The sequence below is a fragment of the Ambystoma mexicanum genome, chromosome 6p (assembly GCF_040938575.1).
Source record: "Ambystoma mexicanum isolate Mex_15411 chromosome 6p, UKY_AmexF1_1, whole genome shotgun sequence".
Taxonomy (NCBI): Eukaryota; Metazoa; Chordata; class Amphibia; order Caudata; family Ambystomatidae; genus Ambystoma; species Ambystoma mexicanum.
The window spans coordinates 385,782,696-385,805,845 of NC_090935.1; the positions used below are offsets into that span (position 1 = coordinate 385,782,696).

A 23,150-nucleotide genomic window follows, 5' to 3' on the forward strand; every position below is an offset into this window, starting at 1 on the left:
CGGATGGATGGTAAAGGCGATTTGGCCCCATCGAAGTTCCGGTCATCACCACCCCCTGACTATTTTACCAGTAAACGGGTGCGTTTTCATGCTACAAGGCAATTGGTGACCCTGAGCTCTCAGGATGGGCTACAGTCTTTTCCACATTCTGCCCCCCCCCATGTTGCCTTAGGCCAAACTTAAACTGGAATGCATTTGTTTTTGGTTCCCATCAATCGTTCTCTTTTTTGTTTAATGGTGATGTTGACAATACTCCTAAAAATGTAGAGTATACTCTGTGCTAATGTCCTGTCAGGCAAAATTAACCCGGGGTTGTCTGGGCCTTCCCTGCTGGACTTAGCTGGATTTACCCCCCCGTGGAATCTGGGGGAGGACAAGTTTAGCTTACAGACATGGAACTGCTATCCAGATGGATCTCTAAGGAAGTCCCTGACTGTAATCAGTTGTTGGTTAATAAGGCTTCAAATGCACAGGTCGATGTGAGCGATTGAAAAGTTACAGAAATGGCAGGCAAGCCACAGGCGAAGGTCCAACCACCTGTAGGGGTTCAGGAGTGGTCTCAAAATGCCCCCGTAACTTGGGATGGACAGGGTGTGGCCGTCTCCGATCCCAGGAAGTCACTGGATCTGTCTGCCCTTCCTGCCCTTGAGGTTAGCAGGAATATTAATCTGGACCAGCGGCTGGAGCTTCAGATAATGCCTAACAGTAAAAGTGGCCAACTGAATGCCACTGTGCCACAGCCCATGGACCCTAAGCCCACCAACAGCCTGGGCGCGAAGTCCTCTTTGTCATCCTCCACGGTGGGTGATTTTTGGAACAAATCACCTCCCAGTGTACCCTATTGACTGAGAGATCCACATACCTGGGGTACATTTTCTTCTAACATTCACAAAGAACTCACAGCTCTTTAAGAACAACAAGAACTGGTATCAAGAACAGTAAGGGCCAATACTGACATCCTAAATCAGATGAATGAAAAGTTACCCTTTGTGGAAGGATATCTTAGGGGTTTTGTGGGTAGGGAGGGTGTCAATTGTGTACCTCAGTCAGGCTTTTCTGAGATCATGCAGGCCACTACAGGAAAGACCATCATGCTTGTTAATCTGCCGGCACTGGTGCATCAATCTGTGGGGTGCTGTAGTATGGAACTTATGTCCATGGCCTCGATTGAACCAACAGATTCACTACCCCACTGTTGGAGTGTATGGCTCTGTCGGAACATCCTCGGGCGCCTGCAGATCTGCCCTGTCATTTTTTTACGAGAGAGGATGACAGTTATGTGGGAGGAGAAGTTTGTGATGGCTTTGCAGAGAATCATTCTTCTCTTCCTTTTTATATCTACACCACCAAGAGAAAAAGGAGAAAAGTAAATAAAGGTTAAAAAAACAAGAATCAACCAGAGACCAGGTCCGCGAATGCATCGACAAAACATGTTAGCCAGTTATCGGACAATGACTGCATTATTGACCTTAATGAACAGGGTCTGGATCTTGGGAGTGATTGTGGGCCTGTAGAAGCAACTAGTACGGGGAATCAGGGTTCAACAAAGAAGAACAAACAGGGAGTGATTTCTAATGCCCCTCTACCCCCTGTTATGATTGATTGTGCCTCTAATCCGATCATCCCTTTAAAAGAAATAGGCGCTGATCATACCTGTCATGGAGTATAAATGGTTACCCACCAACCCAATGAAGGTGAAATAGTAAGGGAGGTCTTTAATTTGTCTGAAGCACTGAATATAGTACAATAATCCAAGCTTACTGCCCTGTGGCCTTCGAAGGCCACCATGTCTGAGACCGGTATGTAACAGAGATCCGGGGATCTAGTGGGATCCCAGCCGAAGGTGCTTCAAGCAGGTGCTATGGGTTGTGGTGTACTTGCGTTGGATCTGCCAAAGTTTCCGGAAATATTCAAGCAAATTCCCTCACTAAGGTCTTTACACTCAGGAGATATCGAAATTATCACCCTGTCTATGTTCACAAACAATCGCATAGATTCGCATTTCTCCTCCAAGATTGAATCAAATCTGGTTTGGTCACAGAGGAGGATTTTGAAGTCTCTGTGTTATGATTTGATTGACATTAAAACCACTGAGGCTGCCAAGACATTTTGGGCTTCCGAGAACACAACTACAATTATGGACTCTATGACCTCTCGTGCATTGGATACTATTCAAACTATGTTGCTACCATCCGTTAGCTCAAAGGATGTTCAGAATTGGTCCTGGATTGAGAAGGCGATAAATACAGCGGGACTGAAGCAATCCTAGCAATGGTGAGGTTAAGATTCTCTGATGGAATACATGTGGGATGAAACATTTTAGACACAACTGGAATAACTCCAGGGAGATGTGAACCTTTAACATTTTGTTTCTTCACAAAACTATGTGTCTGTCATCTTTTCTGTTGGAGGGGTATTTGACTGTTTCATCTCCATTGAAGCGAGGGGCTAAGTGGAGGCCCTGTGGGGGTTTGGCTATTGCTATGAACACCAGCTTGCTGATTTCCTCCTTGCTGTGGTTAGCGGGTGAGGGTATCCTGCCAGTGCATGCCTCTTTTCCAAAGGGTATTGGGGATGTTCTGCTTGTTAACTTATACTGGAACCCGGCCAAACAATCCATTTCAGCTTTTCACTCCTTGTTATCGCAGACTTTTGACTCATGGCTAACGGCAGGTCACCAACATGCTTGTGGGGGAGGGACTTTAATGCTTACTGTGCCGAGGGGATGGCCCATCTGGCCTATGTAGGGCATGAGTTGGGCTACGTTCATGTCAGCCTGGGATCTGCAACTATTGGAGGTAAAGCATCACAGAAAAGTAGAACTTTTTACCTGGCATAGGGGCCCCTGTAAATCATGCTAGATTATTTTTTCATCTCTGCCTCACTCAAGGCAAGGTCCTCTCATCTGCAAGCATACGATGCCGGTGTAAGTGATCCCCTTATTATCCATTTTATTATGAGTCAAGTTACTCGTAGGCCTGAGGTATGTCATTCTCTGGCATTGATAACACCGGAGAACAATGGACGGTCTTGCTACTGGGATACACAAATGTCCAACAAATATAGGAATTACTTTCTGCCGGGTGCCCACTGTAGCAGAGAAGATCGATGCAGGGATCCCAGGGTATCTTTGGCTCATAGGCCACTGGACCTGAGCATTTGGGAATATATTTGCAGGGTAATTACTGAATCAGTTGGGCGAGTTCAGGCACCATATCCCCATTTGTTTGATAGTAGAATTAGGGACTCAAAGGGGATGAAAAGGCATGCCATTAAAACGTTTTTAAAGTCAGCCGCCTCTGCAGAGGAGCCCACTAGTAATAAAAGGCGTGAATGCCAACAACACAAGAATCTTGTGAAAGCCTTAAGATACGAAATCCATCTAAAAGAAAACCAACATATGTTGAGGATGCTTTTGAAGGCTGACAACAGACAATTCTGGAAGACAATCAACTCCAAAGGGGATGCTATGTCCTCACCTGAGGCTGATGTAATACTATAAAATACTTGGATATCCTTTGTTGATGGTAAATTCAATCTTTTGTTGGGTGCCAATTGTTCCCTGTTTAAACATGATAAGATCAGGAATAATGACCCATGCCCTGGATGACAGAGGATATAATATGGGCTATTAATAAACTTAAGCCCTCAAGGGCCCTGGGTCCAGGTGGGCTCCCTCCATTTTTACTCAAAAAGGACCCGACTGCGTGGGCAGCTTGGCTCCAACCTTACTTTGACTCTATTTATGCCACACACAAGGTGCCGACTTCCTGGACACAGTCCATTCTCATCCCCATTTTCAAGAAGGGAGATCGTCATGATGCGGTGAACTATCGGCCCATTGCTCTGATCGACTTGACTGGTAAGGTCTTCCCCATACTGCTGCTCAGTGACCTGAACACCTACTTAGTGGAAGCAAGCATTTGATCTCACTTTCAGCAGGTTGGAACTCCCTTAATGCTACATTAAACATCTGTTGCTTAGTGCCAAGGCATCTCGGGAGGGGGGGGCAATATTTATATTGCTTCCCTGGACCTCTCTTCAGCATTTGATTGTGTTGAGCGCCAGCGGCTATGGGACAAAATACTTAGTTTGAAGGTGCCCCATAAATTGATCTGTCCCGTGACTGCACTGCATCACCATTCGACTGTTAGGATTCGCCTAAATAAAGAAGGGGCTGTCACCAAACCCATTCAGGTTTCGCTTGGGCTAAGACAGGGGTGCCTATTGGCACCGGCTCTCTTTAATCTGTACTTGTGCGAAATAGAACACCTATGGGAGACACAAGATTTAATTGGGTAAGGCTAGGGCATTCGAGAATCCACTGGCTGGTCTTTACGGATGACATCATAATTTTTGCTCGAACTCCACGGGGCCTCCAGTGTAAACTTAACATCTTTGCGGCGTATACCGCGATGAATAATCTGGCCATTAATGGAGTGAACTCGAAGGTGGCGATCTTCACGAAACTCAAGAACCCTAAGGTGATGCGATGGTGTGTGGGGGCGGATATTGTTGAAAGGGTACTATCTATGCGTTATTTGGGTTACAACTTATCCAACATCGGGTCAATCGTGATGTACCGATGTGCTCTAAAGGAGAAGTTAATGCTGCTACTCTCTCACATGAGGCGTATTTTTGGGAAACTATGCAGGCTTTGTATTTTGCCCCCCTCAAATACTACTTGGGTAAGATAGAACTGGTACTGTTGTATGGGCTAGGCATGGTGTCTGTAGAGCTTGGTGCCTGTCTGAATGCCAGGCAAGGGACTCTGTGGAAAAGGGTGTTGGGGCTTGCCCTCTCAGTCCCTAGCGGGATTGTCAGGCATGAACTCAACTTGATCTCATTACAGGCTAGATTCCAATGGAGACAGTTATTGTTTTACTTCAAGTTTCTTAGCCCCCGCAACAAACTCATTGTATATGGATCTGAATCAGATTATGCTCCAATGTTCTGTTCCGTCTGTGAAAAGGTTTCAGGACAGTATGGATAACTTAATGGTAGGCACTGGCTCGAATGCGTTGGAACAAAGATGCAATCCTGATGCCGTTAAGGCCAAGTTGTTCAGGGATGACTGGAGAGTTACGGTAGAATTCATTAACAACTACTCCACCTATCAAGAGTATGCTAGGTTTCCCCACACAGGTTGGGCCAGCTTCTGACCTATCTCAAATACTTTCCCTGCCCTGAGTCCCGCAAGGTGTACCTTAGATTTAGGCTGAATCAATTCCATACTCACAAACGGACTAGAAAGTGGCAGGTATCTGATTTAGAATGGGTGTGTGTAGGGGATGTCTGCCGCTTTGGTAAAGGGGAATCTACGGTGGAAAATTTGAGACACTGGATTCTAGATTGCTACTCTTTGAGTGCGATCAGAATAAAGTGCTTTGATGAAGAACTGCATAGTTTTGCCACAGAACTTTCTAAAGAATTACTGTGGCCTCGTTTTGAGTGGGGAAACACTCTATTCCTAACCAATTTGCTTGTCTGTTTCTTAAACAAAATTGCATGGCTGTTTTAGGAAAAGGATGTTTTAGATATGTAATGAACTCATGAATTAATCAAATGAGAGATTTTTTATGTATGTATTGAATGGTTTTACTATTGATGCTTTTTTTCATCTTTGTATTTTGTGTAAGGTTTTCTCGCAAACCAAATCACAAATAAAACTAAAACAAAAACAAAAAAAGAAGTTGTCTCTGCATTTTCTATTGGTCACAACACTCACCCTCACAAGAATATGTCTGTAAATTGTAAGACAGATTTACCCATTTGGACAGCCCCTGTACATGATGTGAGACTACCTCTGAGGCTCTTTCTGCATTCAATTTAGCGTTCCTGCGAGTCTTCCTGAGAGCTCAACTTGGGAACAACCCAGGGAATTTCACCATGAGAGCTCAGCTTGGGAATTTCCTGGGCTAACCTCAGCCTCCGGATGGAGCAAAGTTCTGTCTTGTTGTGGCGCGTTTCCTTTGCTGTTTCACCCAGCTCAGGTGGAGCTGGAATCTGGAGGGAAGAATGTCTGCTTTACACACGACCTTCATCACAAGCTCAGAATCAGCTCCTCAAAGTAACCGGAAAACTGAGGTGCGGTGCCACCATATATGTATTTCGTTGTTAAGACGTTTGTCTGAAGGCCTGAGTGTAAGGTGCATGCACATAGGAAAAGTGTTCTTCCTTAGAGTAACAACACTTTTCTAAATTTCACCAGCATCAATTGAAATCCTAAAGGGGCGGATTTGCTTTTAATCCGCCACTTTCAGTGTGAATGCGTACTTTACTTCTTGCCAAACACCATATGCGCAAGGCAGTGTCTTCCAGGTTATTCTCCCGCCTTGACACCCTCCTAGCGCTGACGTAAAAAGACGTTAATAACCGGCACCCTGGGAGGTATGTTTAGTGGAAAAAACAGGCGGGCTACATAACATTCCTAGGGGTGCATGGTTTTGAAACACGTTTTCTTCCCTTGCTACAAAAGCAATTCAGAATTTGGCCACAAGATGGCAAAGTGAGCTGCGCTGAAGGAGATACAGCAACAGAATAGATTTACAAAATGTGACTATAATTACAGACGATTACTAAATCTGCTGGAAAGCGCATGTCCTGTCAAACACTGATCCAACGAATCAGGCCGCGGCATAATAAACTATGCTTTCTTTCGATGTCGGTGTCACATTGCTACTATATCCAAGGTGACGCGGAGGATCCACTTCTGGTACTGCATTGCATGTGGCGTGCCCTTTAGAGGCGCATGTTAACCCGGCAGCGCTGCTTCTGTGAGCACTTGACAGCACTTGTCAATGCTGTTTCCACGCGCCTCCCCTCTACTCCTCTCGCCAACCTTAGAATGGGTGAATCCATTTTAGGTGGGGATGGGGGGCGGGCGGATGCCGGATTGGTAAGGCACCTTCGCTGGGCCTCGGAATCAAGGCCCGGAATGTAAAAGTATCAGATCTAAGGATTCGTTCACCGTGCCCCTCCCCCTTTATCCTACCTATTGTCTTGTTTCCGGAAAAGAATAAAATAAGATACTTTTGCACTGTTGCTTTTTCAGTAGGGAGACCAGCTAAGCCACTGCCACATCATAGCATTACACACCTCAATAGCCAATGTGAATAGTTCAGCCTTGGCTAATGCCTCCTCGTGCCACAGAAGGAACGCGAGGCCCCACTTTGGACACAAAGGCCTCTGTGCTCTTGACCCAGAACACTCACAAACTGAACCACATGCAGAGCTCGGGGTACTTTTGGGATGAGCACATGAATGCAGCAGCTGTCTTGCATCTCCTCATTAGCCTGTGGTCCGCCCTTTCTTTCAGACTTGCCAGCGATCCCGCAGCCATGCAAATGGCAGTTTAGTAAAAATCCCAGTACCATAACATTACTGTTACATATTAGCACTGTTGTTTCCAGATCAGTACTGAGGCGATATGACCCGAGGTGGCGGGCTGACCCTGTAGGTAATGGCCTACCGCCCAAGTTAAGGGCCTGAGCGCAGCGAGGGTACCTTAACGAGGGTGGCAGTGGCGTTACCGAAAGGGTAGGCATGCCACCGAGGGGCATATCGTTATTAGCAGCCGTGAAGATCCCCACACAGGTGTTAATAATGTCTTTTTAAAATGTTTATATAAACCTACCTTTCTTGCAGGGCCCAGCACCATGCAGTGCTGCTGTCAGAATGACCCTTTTCCATGTTGATGACTCTGACATCATCAACATGAAAACGGACTTCCCGAGAGAAGAGCAGCAATCCATGGACGCCGGCCTGCGCAAGAAAGGTAAGCTTATTGTTGTATTGTATTCTATTATTGTTGCTCCACGTGTCATGTTGGACTGGCGCTCCCTTCAGACTGCGGGTGGTGAGAATGTTATGATTAGAATGAGTAAGTGGAAAGGGGGAACGTGGAGAAGGGTTGGACAGTTGGAAAGTGTAAGGTGGATGTAGAGGGAGCACTAGGTCGTCCTGAAATAAAGACTCATGAAATTTAACTCGAGTCTCACCTGTTTATTGATTGGGGTGATACATTTGGCGACGAGGAGTTGACAGCCCGGCAGGAGAAGGAACCCACGTGTAAAGCGAGAGGGATAGCAGCTTCGGAGGGTTAAAGCTTCCTCTGTGCCGATCTACAAGTTCCAAAATCAGTAGATGTGCCCATAGTGCTCTCTAGTAAGTACAGCGACAGCGGCATAAAAAAAGGGCGAAAACCTTACAAGTGTTAAACTGCAAAGTATTGCGCGCACGCATGCTGACGAAGGTAGAAAGCCGCATTGGGATGAAAAAAAATAGAGAAAAGGACCTAAAAGCGTCACAGAACATGACGACATCTTGGATTTTCGAGTTGAGTCAGGCGGTAATCATCATAAATCAAGATCTTAACCCTCATAGTACAAAAAATCTTTTTTTTTTCCTCTGCCTTATTTTTAGTTGATTTCTCACAAGGCTCATACAACAATAAAAAAAGAGGAGAGGTTGAACATTGCTGAGAGGGGAACAGTTTAAAAAAATAAACATGCAAGGAATAACAGTTCATCCACCAGCACATTTTCTGCCGAATCCAGGGCAACCATGTGTGGTGTGGCCAGAATGGAGAGAGTACTGGAAGAATTTCATGAAAACAGTAGAACAGGATGGATTATCGCCACAAAAGAAGAAATTGCTGCTGTTACATGCATTGGGCCTTGAAGGACAACGCAAGTATAGAGAATTGCCCGAATTGTCGGGAGACAAAGTAGGTGATATAGATGAGTATGAGAGGGCATTGAGACAAATGGACAAGCACTATGCTCCAGAAGTGAATGTAGCAATCAACAGATACAATATTTACATCAGAGTACAAAAGGAAGAAGAGTCAGTTGAGGAATATGTGTCAGCTGTGAGAAAAAGAGCTCAAATTTGGCACAGGTATTACACTGGATGAACTAATCAGAGACAAAATAATTATACACACCAAGGATTCATTGATACAAGACAGACTGTAGATGGTGGGCGACCCCACATTACCAGAAGCTATTTCCATGGCAAAAAGGGTAGAACACCCACAACTATGCTCAAAAGAGATGAAGAACAAAAAGTTGGAGACAGTCTAAGCTCAGAGTGCTGAACAAAGCATAGTTAAGCCTGCACAGGAATCAGGAGAACAATCCTCAGTAAGTGTGGTCCGGAGTAAAAGTGAAAAGGAGAATATGGATGATTTGAGCAGGAGGAGTTACAAACCCAGTGAACAGGACCACAAAGATGTCAAGGGCAACATGAGGAAGCCTTGGTTCAAGAGTGAGACAAAGACATTTTCTCCTCAAAGCAGAGACAAAGACAAATTATTTATATGTGGCAGATTTGGGCATTATGCAAATTCAAGAAATTGTCAGCCGCTAAACCAGAATTGTGCATTTCGCAGTGGTGTGTAGGAACAAGAAAAGAGTGACGATGATACAGGACGATGAGGAATCAAACGAGGAGTGGTGGTAGTTCGTGAACCACCTGGCTATGAATTGAAATGGCCACGAGGTGATACAATATTGGAGAACTGAAAACCCTCACTAATGGTGGACAGTTGCTCACCGTACACCATAATAACGACCAAGACATGGGAAAGGTTAGTGCAAGAAGGACTGAAAGCAAAGATATTTTTACCTGATATCAAAAATCCTGGAGGATTTGAAGGGTTGTAAATTCATATGACAGGGTGGTTTAAGAGCATCGTTCAATTCAAATATCGCCAAGCAGAAGTCAAGATTTATGTGGCCAAAAAGGATGTGAATGTGTTTGGTTGGAGGGATCAAGCAGCGTTGAGAATAAGACTTGATTCGTGTGAAAAGGAACTGGTGTTATTGGTAAAGAGCAGTAGCGATACTGAAGCAAAGAAGAATGTAAAATAGGACTCCAATTACGTATTTCAAGAGTGATTGGGGTTATTAAAGAATTATGCTCACAGAATAGTAATGAAACAAGGAGCAAGACCTGTAACACACAACAAGGCTAGACCTATATCTTTTGCTTTGGTGGATAAAGTCGAACAAGAATTGAACAGACTTGAAATGGAGAATGTTATTGAAAGAACTGAATCTTCTCAATGGGTGAGCCCCATTGTAGTGGCAGTGAAAAAGCACGGCAAATTGAGGAATTGTGTAGACCATAGAGATGTGAACAAGAACATAGTAGTGGACATATATCCACTGCCCATAATTTCGGAAATGTTAAATTGTAAATTGCGGATACATTTACTGCTTTAGACTTATCAAATGCATATCATCAAATTAGCCTTACTGAAGACTGTAGAGACCTCACTGTGTTCATCACGCTATTTGGATTGTACCGGTCCAAAAGGATGTCATTCGGTCTAGCCTCTGCAGCCGCTGTGTTCCAGAAGGTCATGACGCCAGTACTTAAAGGAGTTAAAGGCACATTGCTTTACCAAGATGACATCATTGTGTCTGGAAGAGGGGAATGTGAACACGATGAGAGTTTACAGAATGTTTTGTGCAGATTGAGTGAAAAGGGGTTGAAAGTAGAGCGAAGCAAATACAAATTTAAAATGGCAGAAGTTGAATATTTGGGACATGTGGTTAGTGAAAAAGGGTATAGACCAAAATTGGAGGTTATGAAGGCTATCAAAGAGGCACCTGTTCCCAAGAGTAAAGAGGATCACAGATCGTTTTTAGGTCTTTGTGAGTACTATAACAAGTTTGTGCAGTATTTTGCCAGAATGACAGAACCCATGACAAAGTTTCTTAAGAAAGATGTTAAGTTCGACTGGGATAACGAGTGTGAGAAGTCAGCAGAATGCATTAGGAAGGGAATATGTGAGTCGATTGAGTTGAGTGGATTTGTGTTTGGTAGGCAAACCAAAGTGACTGTAGATGCCAGTGGTATTGGCTTTGGGGCAGTTCTTTTGCACAGTTCTGGAAGGTCATATATCATGCGTCAAGAGCAATAACAGAGAATGAGAGCAGGTATTCAGTGTTTGAGAGAGAAATGTTGGCTTGTGTATGGGCAGTACATTATTTTAGAAAGTATCTTTATGGAAGCAAGTTTGTGGTTTGTACTGACCATAAACCATTTGTGGAGGTGTTATCAGTGCGAGGTATGTGTATGGCATCCCCCATGATAGCCAGGTTGAGTTTAAAGCTACAGGACTATCATTTTGAGGTGAAAGAAAAATCAATTAGCTGATTTTCTTTCGAGATTGCTGTTAGACATGGAGGAGGTAGATCAGGGTGAAGAGGTGGAAGGTATAGCTGTAGTTGTGGAAGTCACTTCAAGAGAGAAATGGATTGAGGAAATCAAAGAGGATGAAGTGTTATGTAAGCTCATTGAATATACTAGAAAGGGTTGGCCTGATAAGAGACCTGTAGATGAAGTTTGTCTTCAATTTTGGGAAGTTAAGGATGAATGACTTTGGAGGACAGTTTATTGCTGAGAGGAGATAAATTAATACCGCCCTGGAGTTTAAGAGAAGGTTTAGTATAGAAAGCTCACCAAGGACATCTGGGCTTCTTGGGCACGAAACAAAATTTTCGCTCCAAGTATTGGTGGCCTGGATTTGACCTCATGATGGAAAGGTTTTTGAGGTGTTGTTGGCTTTGCCAGAATTATGATAAGAGTTGCAAAGTGTTGAAAACGGCACCCATTAAGATGTATAAGCCTGAACAGCAATGGGAGCAGATTGGTATTGACATTGTCGGTCCTTATGACAATCTAGAGATTGAAAGGACGTTTTTGATTGCTATGGTGGATTATTGCTCTAGGTGGATGGAGATCATGTTGGTAAATAGGGTAGGCACTCATGAAATGATTAGATTCATGCAGCAGGTGTTCAGCGGAGAAGGGTATCCCAAGGTGATAATCAGTGATAATGGCGTGCAGTTCAGGAGCATGAAGATGGGTGAGTTTGCCAGACGAGTCGGTATTGAATGGAGGTTTTCAGACAACTATTCCCAAACCAATGGATTGGTGGAGAGATGTAACAAGGATTTAACAGGGTAATTGTGGAAACTGTGGAACAAGCTTTGAACAACAATATGCCAGCTGAGAGGGCTTTGGAGGAGAAATTGTGGAGTTGCAGAACATCAAAAAAAATGTTGGATCATCGTCAGAAGGATGGAACACATGATGTCATGTGTGAAAGAGTTTGAGAAGAAGGATGACAGTAGCAAAGAACGGGGCACTTGTGTGAGTCTGTTGTGTCTGCTTCAGTTTCCCATAAAAGTTCCTGTACAGGCTTCATGGGGGGGGGATTCTGTTGTGATTCTGTGGTTCCCTGGCAAGTTCCAGTCGAGTGACACAATTTCTCTGCATGTGCTTTGGTGTTCACAAAAGAGTTCCTTACCACGTGCCCATGGTTCTATGCAATGAGTGCTCTGTGCTACTACACAGCGAGGCTGGTTAGGGGCAGGTGGTGTTGCAACTGCCCTGAGGATTCCCTGCAGCTGAGCCATGATTTTCGGGGATTGGGTTTGGTTCTTGTTTCCCACGTATTTCTCAATGGTCACGGAAGAGTCAATGTCCTTTTCCATGAAGGACAGTGACTACCCCATGCCCTGTGATGGGGCCAATGCAAGGTGACGGGGTATTCTACCAATGTCACCCCAGGACCAACATCCATTGGCTGGGGCCCGTTAGCAGAGTAACCCCTCTGAGGTAGTCGAACCTTACATAGGACTTTGTCATATACCCAATATAGTAATGAATGTGAGGGCTTCCAACTGACATCTCCATGTTCATCTAAACCTTTGACCGTTTATCAAACCATGAAATAAAAACGCGGTGGCATGGAATGTAAGGAAATGTTTGGGTAAAAAGTCAGATCAGCGAAACATGAAAAACGAGAGAGTGAGCAAGAAAATCAAAAAAAGGAGGCCTGACCTTCCACGACTCTTTCAGTAGCTATTATACACCACGTATCAGAGACCTGATTCTAATACATTATACGTACATTATAAAAACTCAGACATATGTGCATTGTGTAATGCTGCAATCTCATTGGCAGCAGGTGGCCAATAGATTCATGTGAGTGGAGCCTCATCACAGAAAGCATCAGCATATCCTTACGCACATCTGCACTATCAACCTCACTCAAGAGAACTAAACTGGACTGGACATAGAAATAATGGGCCAGCCATACGTTACTGGTGCAGATGTCAGATGAACCATGGATCGGTGAGCAACGTCTTTTCTGTTGAGTTGGATACCAGAAGATCATTTCGTAAAACAAGAGTGCGCCATTCGAATTAACCGTCCCTAATCGGGGGGTGGGGATGAAGGGTATATTTGATTTTTTTTTTAAACAAATCATTACATTGCAACCTAGATTCCAAATATTTGCTTCACAATAGGCACATTCTACAGGCAGGTCGAGGAGGGGTGTACACGTAGGGATTGACAGAGAAATTCCCTGGGCATCACATTTTAACACTGCCCACGTCATCAACTTCCTGAGATGTTGCTCCTCTTTGGATAATATTGTTTTGGAGAGTTTTGTCATGAGCCACCAATGAGAATGCCTGAATGGACTGAGCTGAGCAAATGGGGCTCCCGCAACTCTGTTAATCAATACAATGCTGCTGACGGGCAGATCACCAATCATACATGTACATGCACTGTGGTCTTCATTGACTCCTTTGCTACACACATGGTTATTGACATTGCTCCTATCTGAGAAAGCCTTACCTCTCTGATGAAACTGCGGTGGTGGCGACAGAATGCTAAAAAACATGGACATTTTTCGTTATTCGTGGTTTAAAAACATGTCAGTGTGAAAATTACAATTGTGATTGGGTTTTAGAAAACAACATTCAATTTGTAAAGACAATCATTAGAAGCGAGACATAGATTTGCGCAGAAGTCATCTTCAAATATAGCTGGATGAAAGCCAACCTCAAGTGCAATAGCACCATTCATTGATATTTGCAACAAAAGCCACACTTGTCATATTTGAAATGAGATGAACGCGTTTGCTCTTTCTGCACAAAAACATTTCGGTTACTGCAGTCTACAACAATATTGTACAAGATTATAATGATGGGGAGTAAACGGCACATGGATGGTCTAACGTCTGTTGAAAAGAAATTAATTTGAAACCACTTCTTAGATGGAAAACCTCATGTTTTTAATGTGCAGATATTGAAGGTTAGTTATTTGACAGAGTAGAGCTGTTTTCATTTTTTGGTACCGTCTATGATGAAGTCACATGTTTAGGGCTGACTCGCAGGGCTGTAAGATGCATGGGGGTGGGAGATGTAGGGTCCGGAGAAGTAACGCGCAGGATCTCTAGACTCCCCCCAAGGAACTATATGCTGGCTTCCGAGCCAAGGGGTTCAAAGACTAAAAAGAGAGGAGAGCAAATACGAAGAGAGATCTGAGGGGGTCAGTCCAGATTTAAAGGAAAGCATCCTTGGGCCCAAAGACAGAAAAAGAGCCCTCCGAGAGAGGGAAGTTTAAAAAACAACCCTAAATGAGCCTTTTCCCCAACTTAGATTTTCTAAATACTCTATACCCCCAAGCAAGAAGCATTTTTTCAGCTCCTTTAAAAAGGAAACAGAACCAGTGAGGAGTTGTATGTCCCAGCATCTACTGCTTGAGGCACATTCAAATAAATTCCTGTCGGCTAAAAACAATAATAATTGGCAGGAACTGCAAAAGTCATGCCTTCTGTCAAGTAAATGATCTGAGCCACCAAGGACTGTGTTGTTACATAGTTTGTTCAACTGCAATTATCAGGGAGTGGGCTTATGCACCAGTGAATGCATTAGTGGCAAGTGGGTCTGTGGAAAGGACCACGTTTGCAGAGTCCCACAGTGGGCTGTGGTTTAATGCCAGATAAACAATTCCCCCTTGTGGCAGAATGGAACGCAGGGGGGGTCATCTATGCAGTTGAGTGGGTGCTGAACCAACGGCAAGTGTCGGAGTGAAGAAGGCGTTACTGGAGCGTTCTGGCGGCCAAGATGGCAGACACTCTTGTAAACAGTTCTCTGTGCAGAGCCGTGCTGCCTGTTGCGGCTCAAGGAAACATAGCCGGAAACCTGCAAGTCGCGGTGCGAAGTGGTCTGCACACCACAGGTGACGAAGATCAGTAACTCACAGACCCAAGGGGAGGGTCTGTGGGAGGACCAAAGCTGCATTTTAGATCAGGGTGACAGCCATTGGAAGGAATGTAGCGGCACATGGCAGAGGTAAGTGAGCAAGCAGGAAAGCAGAGTGAGCATGAAATAAAGATGGACTCGGGCAGCTAGATGTAGCTAGATTGGACGGGAAGAGGAGCAGCAACTCATATAGTCTTTGATGGGATAAAAGAGGGAGGAGACGGTGGGACATATTTGCAAGTTAAAGAAAGTCCCGTATGTCTGGAGGTGATGACAAATGATAAGGAAGGTGGGACAGACCTAGAGAACAAGGCAAATGAGACAGTGGTGTAGGGAAGGAGAAACAATAATAGAAGTGGGATGGACCTGGAAAGTCAATAAGGCGGTAAAGGTGTGTAAAGGAGAGCATGGTGTCAGACTAACCTAGAAGGGGGAAGACAGGCCAAAGGAGGTACATCATGTGTGGAGGAAAGGAGAGCGAATAGGGGTGCTGGCACATATCAAAGCGACGGTGAAGAGGACACAGGCAGCGCCGATGAAGCAGAAGAAAGAAAGAGCCTAAGAAAGACCAGGGGTCAAGGAACGGTGTGCAAAAGGAACAGAAAGAGAGTATCTAGAGGTGTAAAAAGTCAAGAGTCTCCCAGGGAAGGAGAACAGAAGCTAGGAAGGGAGGTGATCAAGCACCAATCACAGGAGGGCATCGAGACAGAAAGGGAAAGAGATAGAACAGAATGGGAATCAGATCAGTCCATGAAGTTGACAGGAGAGTGGTCATGCGGCGGGAACACCTGATCAACCTGAGCTGCCAATGACTGTGGCAGAGCCTGTCAAAAGTGAAATTATATCGTGCCTCCTATTGCAATAAATATTTTAATATTGGCCTACGCCAAGCTGCTCGAAAGTCGCTTGCGAAAGAATCTGTGTTGCAAGGTCATGACCTTAAATCAATGTAAGCCACCATTTTAGGTCAAACCGCCATTTTAGGATTTGCTTTGTAAAAGTCACCCTATGAGTGGAAATGGTGGACGATGTCATTCCAGAATACGACATGGCCGTCTTGACCTCTGTACATAGCTAATATGTAACTTGCCTGCAGGCCACTTTTTGAGGTCGTGAACTGAGACCTTGTCCTTCGCTGACCTGTGTGTAGAAGGATTACTTGTGCAATGAAACTAATCCACGAGCATATGTTGAAACAATGTATTCAAATACTGAACGCTGAACATCTGTTTAACTACATTGTATTAATGTTTGAGAAGGCCTGCATGGAAAATCTTAGAATACACAGTTATTGCATATGCTTGTTGATACATGTATTAAAGGCAAAACCAGTTATATGCAGTTGTTCGAGACTTGGCACGAACCCTAGATCGGTGATGTATTAAGTGGAATAATTAACCCGAAGTGGGGCTGGACATCGTGCCCACCAAGTGTATAAAAAGCGAATGCATTCTAATGTACAACGTCTCTCACTGAAAACACTGAACCACGCTGGAGTTCGTTGTGTTGTACTGAGGGCCGATAGCTATCTGACTTTGCTGTTTTTGTAACTGGATTCAGTATAAAATAAAGTACTTTGTATGTTCCTTTGTAACTTGTGTTCAGTGTATTTCCTTTTGGGATACTCAGCCTCGATATTTTGATTTTGTTTTCACAAGCCGGCTGACAGTATTTCAGAAAGCGTTATTCCACTTTGAAGCTCCTGGGGCCCAGTGAAATCTGGAAGAACGCGATCTAAGAGTGGAAAGACTTGAAGCAAGCTCAGGCCATGCAATTCCAGCAGGTGGGGAAGGAAACCTTGAGAGAACTCAATATCCTGACTGCAGTGATGCAGCAGAAAGGCCAAGCCAGCCGAGAAGGGAGTGCAGGAGACACTTACAAAAACACCCATTCACAGTGAGTGAAATGTGTTTTTTTTAAAAATATATTTTTATTGACATTTTGTAGGTTATTACTGCGAACATTACATCAAAAAGAAAACAGTATTACATTTATAGAAAGCGTGCCCACCAATAACCCTTTTATCCCCCCCCCACCCCCCTAGCCGTTTAATCAAAGTAGAATCTGGATTTAATACTTCGGAACACAATGTACAGTCCCAGAACACAGGTAGTGGGCATTTTTTGTATGCGCTTGCCCTTGGGCTCAACCTATTAGAACCCGCTTGTGAGGGGGAAGCCATATGTCCCAGTTATTGGTTGCCTTTGAAGACCCCGACTTTACAGTTTCACGATGTCTAAAGGACAAGACCAGGCCCATCGTGAAGACTGGACCCCTCATGTGCTGCGCTCGTATCTTTCAAAAAATGGAAGCCAGAGTTCCCCGATGTTGGTTTTGGATTCATCAAGAACATGTGTAAGGAACTCCATGTCGTATATCGCTCGGACCTTAGTGACCCATTCCTTTTCCTGTGGCATGTTTGGGTTTTTCCATTTTTGGGCCAGGCAACACCTGGCCGCCACAAGCATGACCTGGAGCATGTGGCCCTGGGTGTCCTCCTGATCGTCCCCAACCTCGATCCCAAAGAGGAGCAGCCAAGGGCAGAGGGGTCTGTCTATCCCATCAACTCCCCTGATCCAGGATAAGACCTCTCCCCAATATATCTGTACCCTGGGGCACGACCACCACATGTGTATGTAGTCTCCGATGGTGTTTCGACATTTCCAGCAGTGTGGGTCGTAACCTGGGAGCATTCTGGACAGTCTCTGAGGGGGATAGTGCCACCTATGTAGGACCCTTAATGCCTGGTGTCTGTATTGGAGGGACGTAGTTGAGCGGTGGGCTCGGATACACATTTTGGTCCATCTCCTATCGTCTATTGCCACGCCAAGGTCTCTTTCCCATTGCGTTCGTGCTGGGGGGGGATCCCTTGGTATTGAGAACAAGAGGAGTCTGTACAACCGGGCTATTACCCCTTTGGAGCCCCAAGTGGAGATGATCACTTTCTCAAAATCTGTGAGGTCCTTCCTGAGAGTGTCCCCCCACGAGGGCTCTGAGAGAACTCCCTTAAGCTGGAGATAGCGGAATGGTGATAGCTTGCCCAGACCCAGAGCCTCTTCGAGGTCGGGAAGGGGCATGAAGGATCCCCCTACCCATAGGTGGCAGGCCCTGACCAGGCCCGCCTCGTACCAACTCTGGTATGCCGCCGGTTCTGCTATTTTGGCCAGAAACGGCGGCGCCCAAATGCAACTTAGCGGGGAGGGCCAGGTCGTGAGCCACCTGAAATAGCTCCCCTCCTTCCAGACTGACCAGAGAACCCCCAACACTGGGTGTTCATGTACCCTCCTAGGGATGTTTGTTCTTGGGACCCATAGCTGCTCGTCGATCGTAACTGGGGCAAGAAGTCTGTTGTCTAGAGCTACCCACTGCTTCTCCGTCCCAGGGTTAAAGTGGTCAACCAGAATCCTCAGCTGTGATGCCCTATGGTATGTGTCAAAATCGGGGAACCCCACTCCTCCATCCTCTTTCGATCTTGTCAAGACATCGTAGGAGATTCTATGTTTCTTTCCCGCCCAGAGGAATCTAAGCAACACCCGCTTGAGTGAAATGTGTTTGACTGCCAAGAAGAAGAGCCCCAGGGAGGAGAGAGGTGGCGAGATGGACTACTGCCCTCAAGCAAGCTGGAATTACTTCGGTTTAGTTGTTTTGAAAGTGCTCCATCATTCGTCTACCAAATCTACCCGACCCACCCTAGGCCCTGGGACCATTTGCGGACGAGACACAGTAGAAGTCTGAGAAATGGTGTGGATATTTGTGTTACCATGTGTCATTATAGATGACAATTAGCCACACATGCACACATATGCCTGTGTGTGTCTTTAGAGTATGTTGACTGGGATAGGCTACAAGAACAAGCCTTGAACAAAGCCCAGGCAGGTTTCAGGCTTTAGAAGAAGTGGAGCTCATGTTCTGCTTAATGATTCAGTCATTGGAAACTTTTAATACATACTCTAAAGGCCCCTAATGAAGGCTGCATAAACTCTATAACCTCAGTTGAATCTGACTGCTGTTATGATATGGTGTGATATTTTATTTATATCGCTCTCATACACAAGTGTTTCAGAGCGCGACCAGGCAAAGGGAGGGGAACAGGGGAGAACAAAAACAACGGTCTTGGCCCAGTGACATTAAGAATGCGCAAGTGCATGGGAAATATTTTGTAAATGCTTTGTGAATTTGATTGCTGGAATATAGTAGATTTTGGGCTTTATCAGGAGTTGGGCAGTATCCCGGCGTTAAATCTGCCGGGATACTGCTCAATGCAATTAGCATTACTGCAAATTGGTCCAGCGCTATTAGCACCGGATCACAAGTTACGGTGGCGGGGTAAGTCCCCATTTTTTCAGAGTCTATGGAATCAATGGGGCATTTTTGGCACAATTACTGCCGTGTTAATTGCGCCAAAAATGGGAAGAGAATCAGCGCATTCACATCCAGCTCAGAGCTGGAGGTGAATGCTCAGAGTTTCCCCCGAACGCGGGATTGGGCGGAGCAGTAATGCTGCTCCGTCCAACTCCTGATGAGACCCTTTGTTTTTCAATAAGGCGTAGCAACCATAGTGAATACTGTACAGTTGGAACAAGTGAATTGAGAGAACATTCTATGCAGCACCTTATACATCATGGATTGTCATTTATCATTGTGTGTCATTGTGGTGTTGTGGCCCTTCGCTTGAACACATCGCTCTGGAGCCTTTTTCCATATCTCATCAATACATTGTCAGGGGCCCTGTATTTGGGCATACAGACTGATGCAAACCCTCGAGGGCAAGTAGCAAGCCACAAAACCGTTGTAGTGAAACAAACACGTTTGTTGCCTTCACGCTTTTGTAGTAGTTGTTAGGTTTACCAACGTTTCTTGGGTTCAGAAAGGACCTCTTCACTGGAGATTAACTGTTGTGGTATTCATGCATTTTGGGCAGTGAAAGCAGGAGACAGAAGGGTAAGTCATTAAATTGAGATGAAGAGTCTGCTACGGCTAGCCATCAAATTCGAATTACAAAGGTCAATGCCAGAGGTCATGATCTCAATGACATCCTGAACACTAGATATGACTTCCTTTAAAATAGGGAAACTGATTTAGGGCGTGGGGGGCAAGAAGGACCTTAAGATACCTGACTGCCCGATTTAGGAAACACAAGGTTGGGCTGTTGATGGTTTTGGGTCATTTTATGAAAAATGTAGTATCCACAAGCTGGTATGCTCAGTGAAAGAGGATAACAGCAGGGATTACACAAAGTAACACCAGGCTTCCCAGCTGCAACTTCAACAGAAATGTCTCCACTGTGTGAAGAGGAGCATTGTGGTTGCCCTGTACAATGGTTAGAGTGGTTCTCTTAGATACTGCCGATCTGGGAGACCCGCAAGAGCCCTCTGCAAAAACCGCACAGATTTAAGTTAGTCTAATAGCTGGCTTTATTCTGAGTGGCCTTCGGCCAATTGCTGCTCGTTCCATGATCCGCAATGGGCTGTATTTGTATAAAGCATGCAAATACAGCCAAGCCCACGGGTGGAGGCCTCTGCCTGTCCCCGCCGGGCATTTGAAAAAGGTGGTCTCTACAACTCAGCAGTAGTCTGTCTCCCACAAGCTCGTAAAGGTCACATAATTATGTAATCTGGGCTATAGTGTTTAATATTGGCAGTTCAGGACAACTGCTTCTCAGTGGTCAAAGCATGAGTTAATTCGGAACAAATTTGTTGAATGATCGTCACTTTCAACACCACACATTACTAGCTCCTTATTGGGCAGGGATGTTCTAGATGTGCATGCTGATTTTGACGATGTGTGCATGTTATTTCATACTGCAAGGTAAGAGGTGCACTTATATGATGTGGTGATTGTGACATCAAAGATTAAAACAATAAATTCAATGACAAATGAAAATATGCACCTTAATGGCAGTGTTTTGTCATTGGCTTTACCTGACCTTTTTGGTTAAACGCAGTATCAACAAAATTGCTTCCGTTAAGAAAAGTGCTTTCTCTACATGACAATGCATAGCGCTCAGAATAGTTTCGCAGAGTAGCGTGTGTGGTTAGGAATTTCAACTCTTGCCACTTTACATATTGGGTGCCCAAAATATGTGAAACACAAATGCAGGCAGAACACTGATGTGATTAACCTTGGTGATGTGTTAGCTGATTATACTAGTGTGTTAGTAATACATAATCAATAGTAGGATTAGTGTGCTCAATTTTCAAGATAGGATCTTACACAAAACCTTCATTATCGCCAGACTCATTATCGTTGGCACTTTTGCCTTTGTCATCTTTTCCCTTTATCTTCTTCAAAAGCGTCCAGGTCCAAGACTTCTCTTCCTCCTGAGGCACAGAGCTTTAGAGTATGTAGAAGGGTCATTGCAGTGCAAATCAGGGATTCCACACATGCATTCCTAGGACATGCTATACTCAAAAAAGACTTCATGAACATGTAATCGATAACATATTACTGCACACCAGGTCAGTTGATAGATGGATATGTTATGTGAGATTTTATGTTATGTTCTGTATGTTACAGAAGATTTTTGAATTAACGTACATTACATATTTATTGTGTTGCATCTAGTCAATAAATAATACGTACAATGCCCATCTGCAAACAATCCACTTAAACACTCGGTACACCCACACAATTAGCAATATTATGCCCAGGTAAGGCATTAGATTAGAATGGTTGTAATATTTATATATGCATCACAACACTTTTTTAGACAACCCCAAATTAGGAATTTAGAAAATTGAAAAGTGTGTACCCGATCTCCTCGGAAACCCATCTGCTTTGTTCTCAGGGCCCCATGTGCGCCTGCACATCAGGGCTAGGCAGAAGGCAGGGCTGGATGCTGTCAAGCTAAGCCCCAGGGCTTCCATAAGGAGGCGATTCACCTTCACCTTCCACCGGCTGAGTTCATTATCATTCTTGTTCTTTATGTCTGTTGGCCCTGGCTCTTAGTTTCATTAGTGCCCTCGCACCTACACCCTTGATCGGTTGTCTGGTCTTGTATATGAGGGATCCTCTCCTACGTCTCCTTTCATCACCTCTCTGCTGCTCTCCTCATTCTTCTATTTTGTACCTCCTCGACCCTCTGCTACATGCTTGTACCTCCTCCCCCCTCATCTCGCTTCTGTCAGGCTTATAATGTGTCTGCTCCTCCTCTCTAGGTCCATCAACATCTTCTAGGCTGCTCCTCCTTTCCTCCTCTATAACTCTCCCGCCGGCCATCTCTCTCTTTCTGATGCCCTTCCTGTTTTTTCCTCACTCCTTATCTCTGCCTTACTCCTCACTATCTTCTTGAACTTCATCTCCTCCTCAGTCTTTGCAACTTCGCAAACATGCCTCAATCTTTCACCTTCTCCTCAACTTTCACCACCTCCTTACTTCTCTCCACAATCTACTATACCTTATTGATTTTGACCCTCACATCAACCTTTTCCTCACCCAAACTACTTTTCTGCCCCCTGGCTTTCTCTCTCCAGCCTCCTTTCTGCCATTAGACCTCCTCTCTCCTGCCTCCCTCCTCCTGCTTCTGATCCACTCTGTCTTCCCTTTTCCTTGAATGCTCTTGGCAGTCCAATCCAGGATATATCAGTCACATACGTGGCTCCCTGAAATGAAAACCTCTCATCATGTACTTGTTCACAGGTGCTGTTTCCATGGAAAAGACAGTATTTCGATAGCAGGTGGCCTCTTTCCTTGTCCTTAGCAACTTCATAATCACTCAATCTTTATGGTCAGGACTTTGGGACTCCAGCCAACTCAGCGGCCCTTCTGGATTGAGAACACTTGCTTGGGAGATGGTGGTCTCTTTACATATGTAATATGTATGGGGCAAGATTTAAACCCAGTTATGTTGAAAGAGTACCAGTGTTTTAGATGGTCCAACTCTTCTAGAGACTTCCTTTGAAGGGACATAGGCATGTGCTGGTGACCTGTGATTAGCTCCTGCTAAATTACCAGGAAACGTCCCCATACTGCCCATGTGCCCAGTAGTTTTGTGTAGAAGGTGGTGGCACCTGGCCTCTGTGCTCTCCACACCCCTAACCATGAGAGCCGAGCAGGAGATTTTGTCACATTATC

General features: G+C 44.8%; 1 protein-coding gene across 3 annotated transcripts in view; it reads right to left on the minus strand.

Moving 5' to 3' along the window:
- Positions 1 to 23,150, minus strand: part of FYB1 (FYN binding protein 1) — an 838,597-nt gene that overhangs the window by 102,817 nt on the left and 712,630 nt on the right. For 2 of the 3 annotated variants that reach the window (XM_069627166.1, XM_069627165.1), the window contains exons 12-13: positions 21,291 to 21,410; positions 13,666 to 13,700 (exon numbers count right to left, since the gene is read on the minus strand). In XM_069627166.1, coding sequence (XP_069483267.1) covers positions 13,666 to 13,700; positions 21,291 to 21,410 — 155 coding nt within the window. The remainder of the gene's footprint in view (positions 1 to 13,665; positions 13,701 to 21,290; positions 21,411 to 23,150) is intronic. The other variant, XM_069627167.1, reaches the window with a different exon arrangement.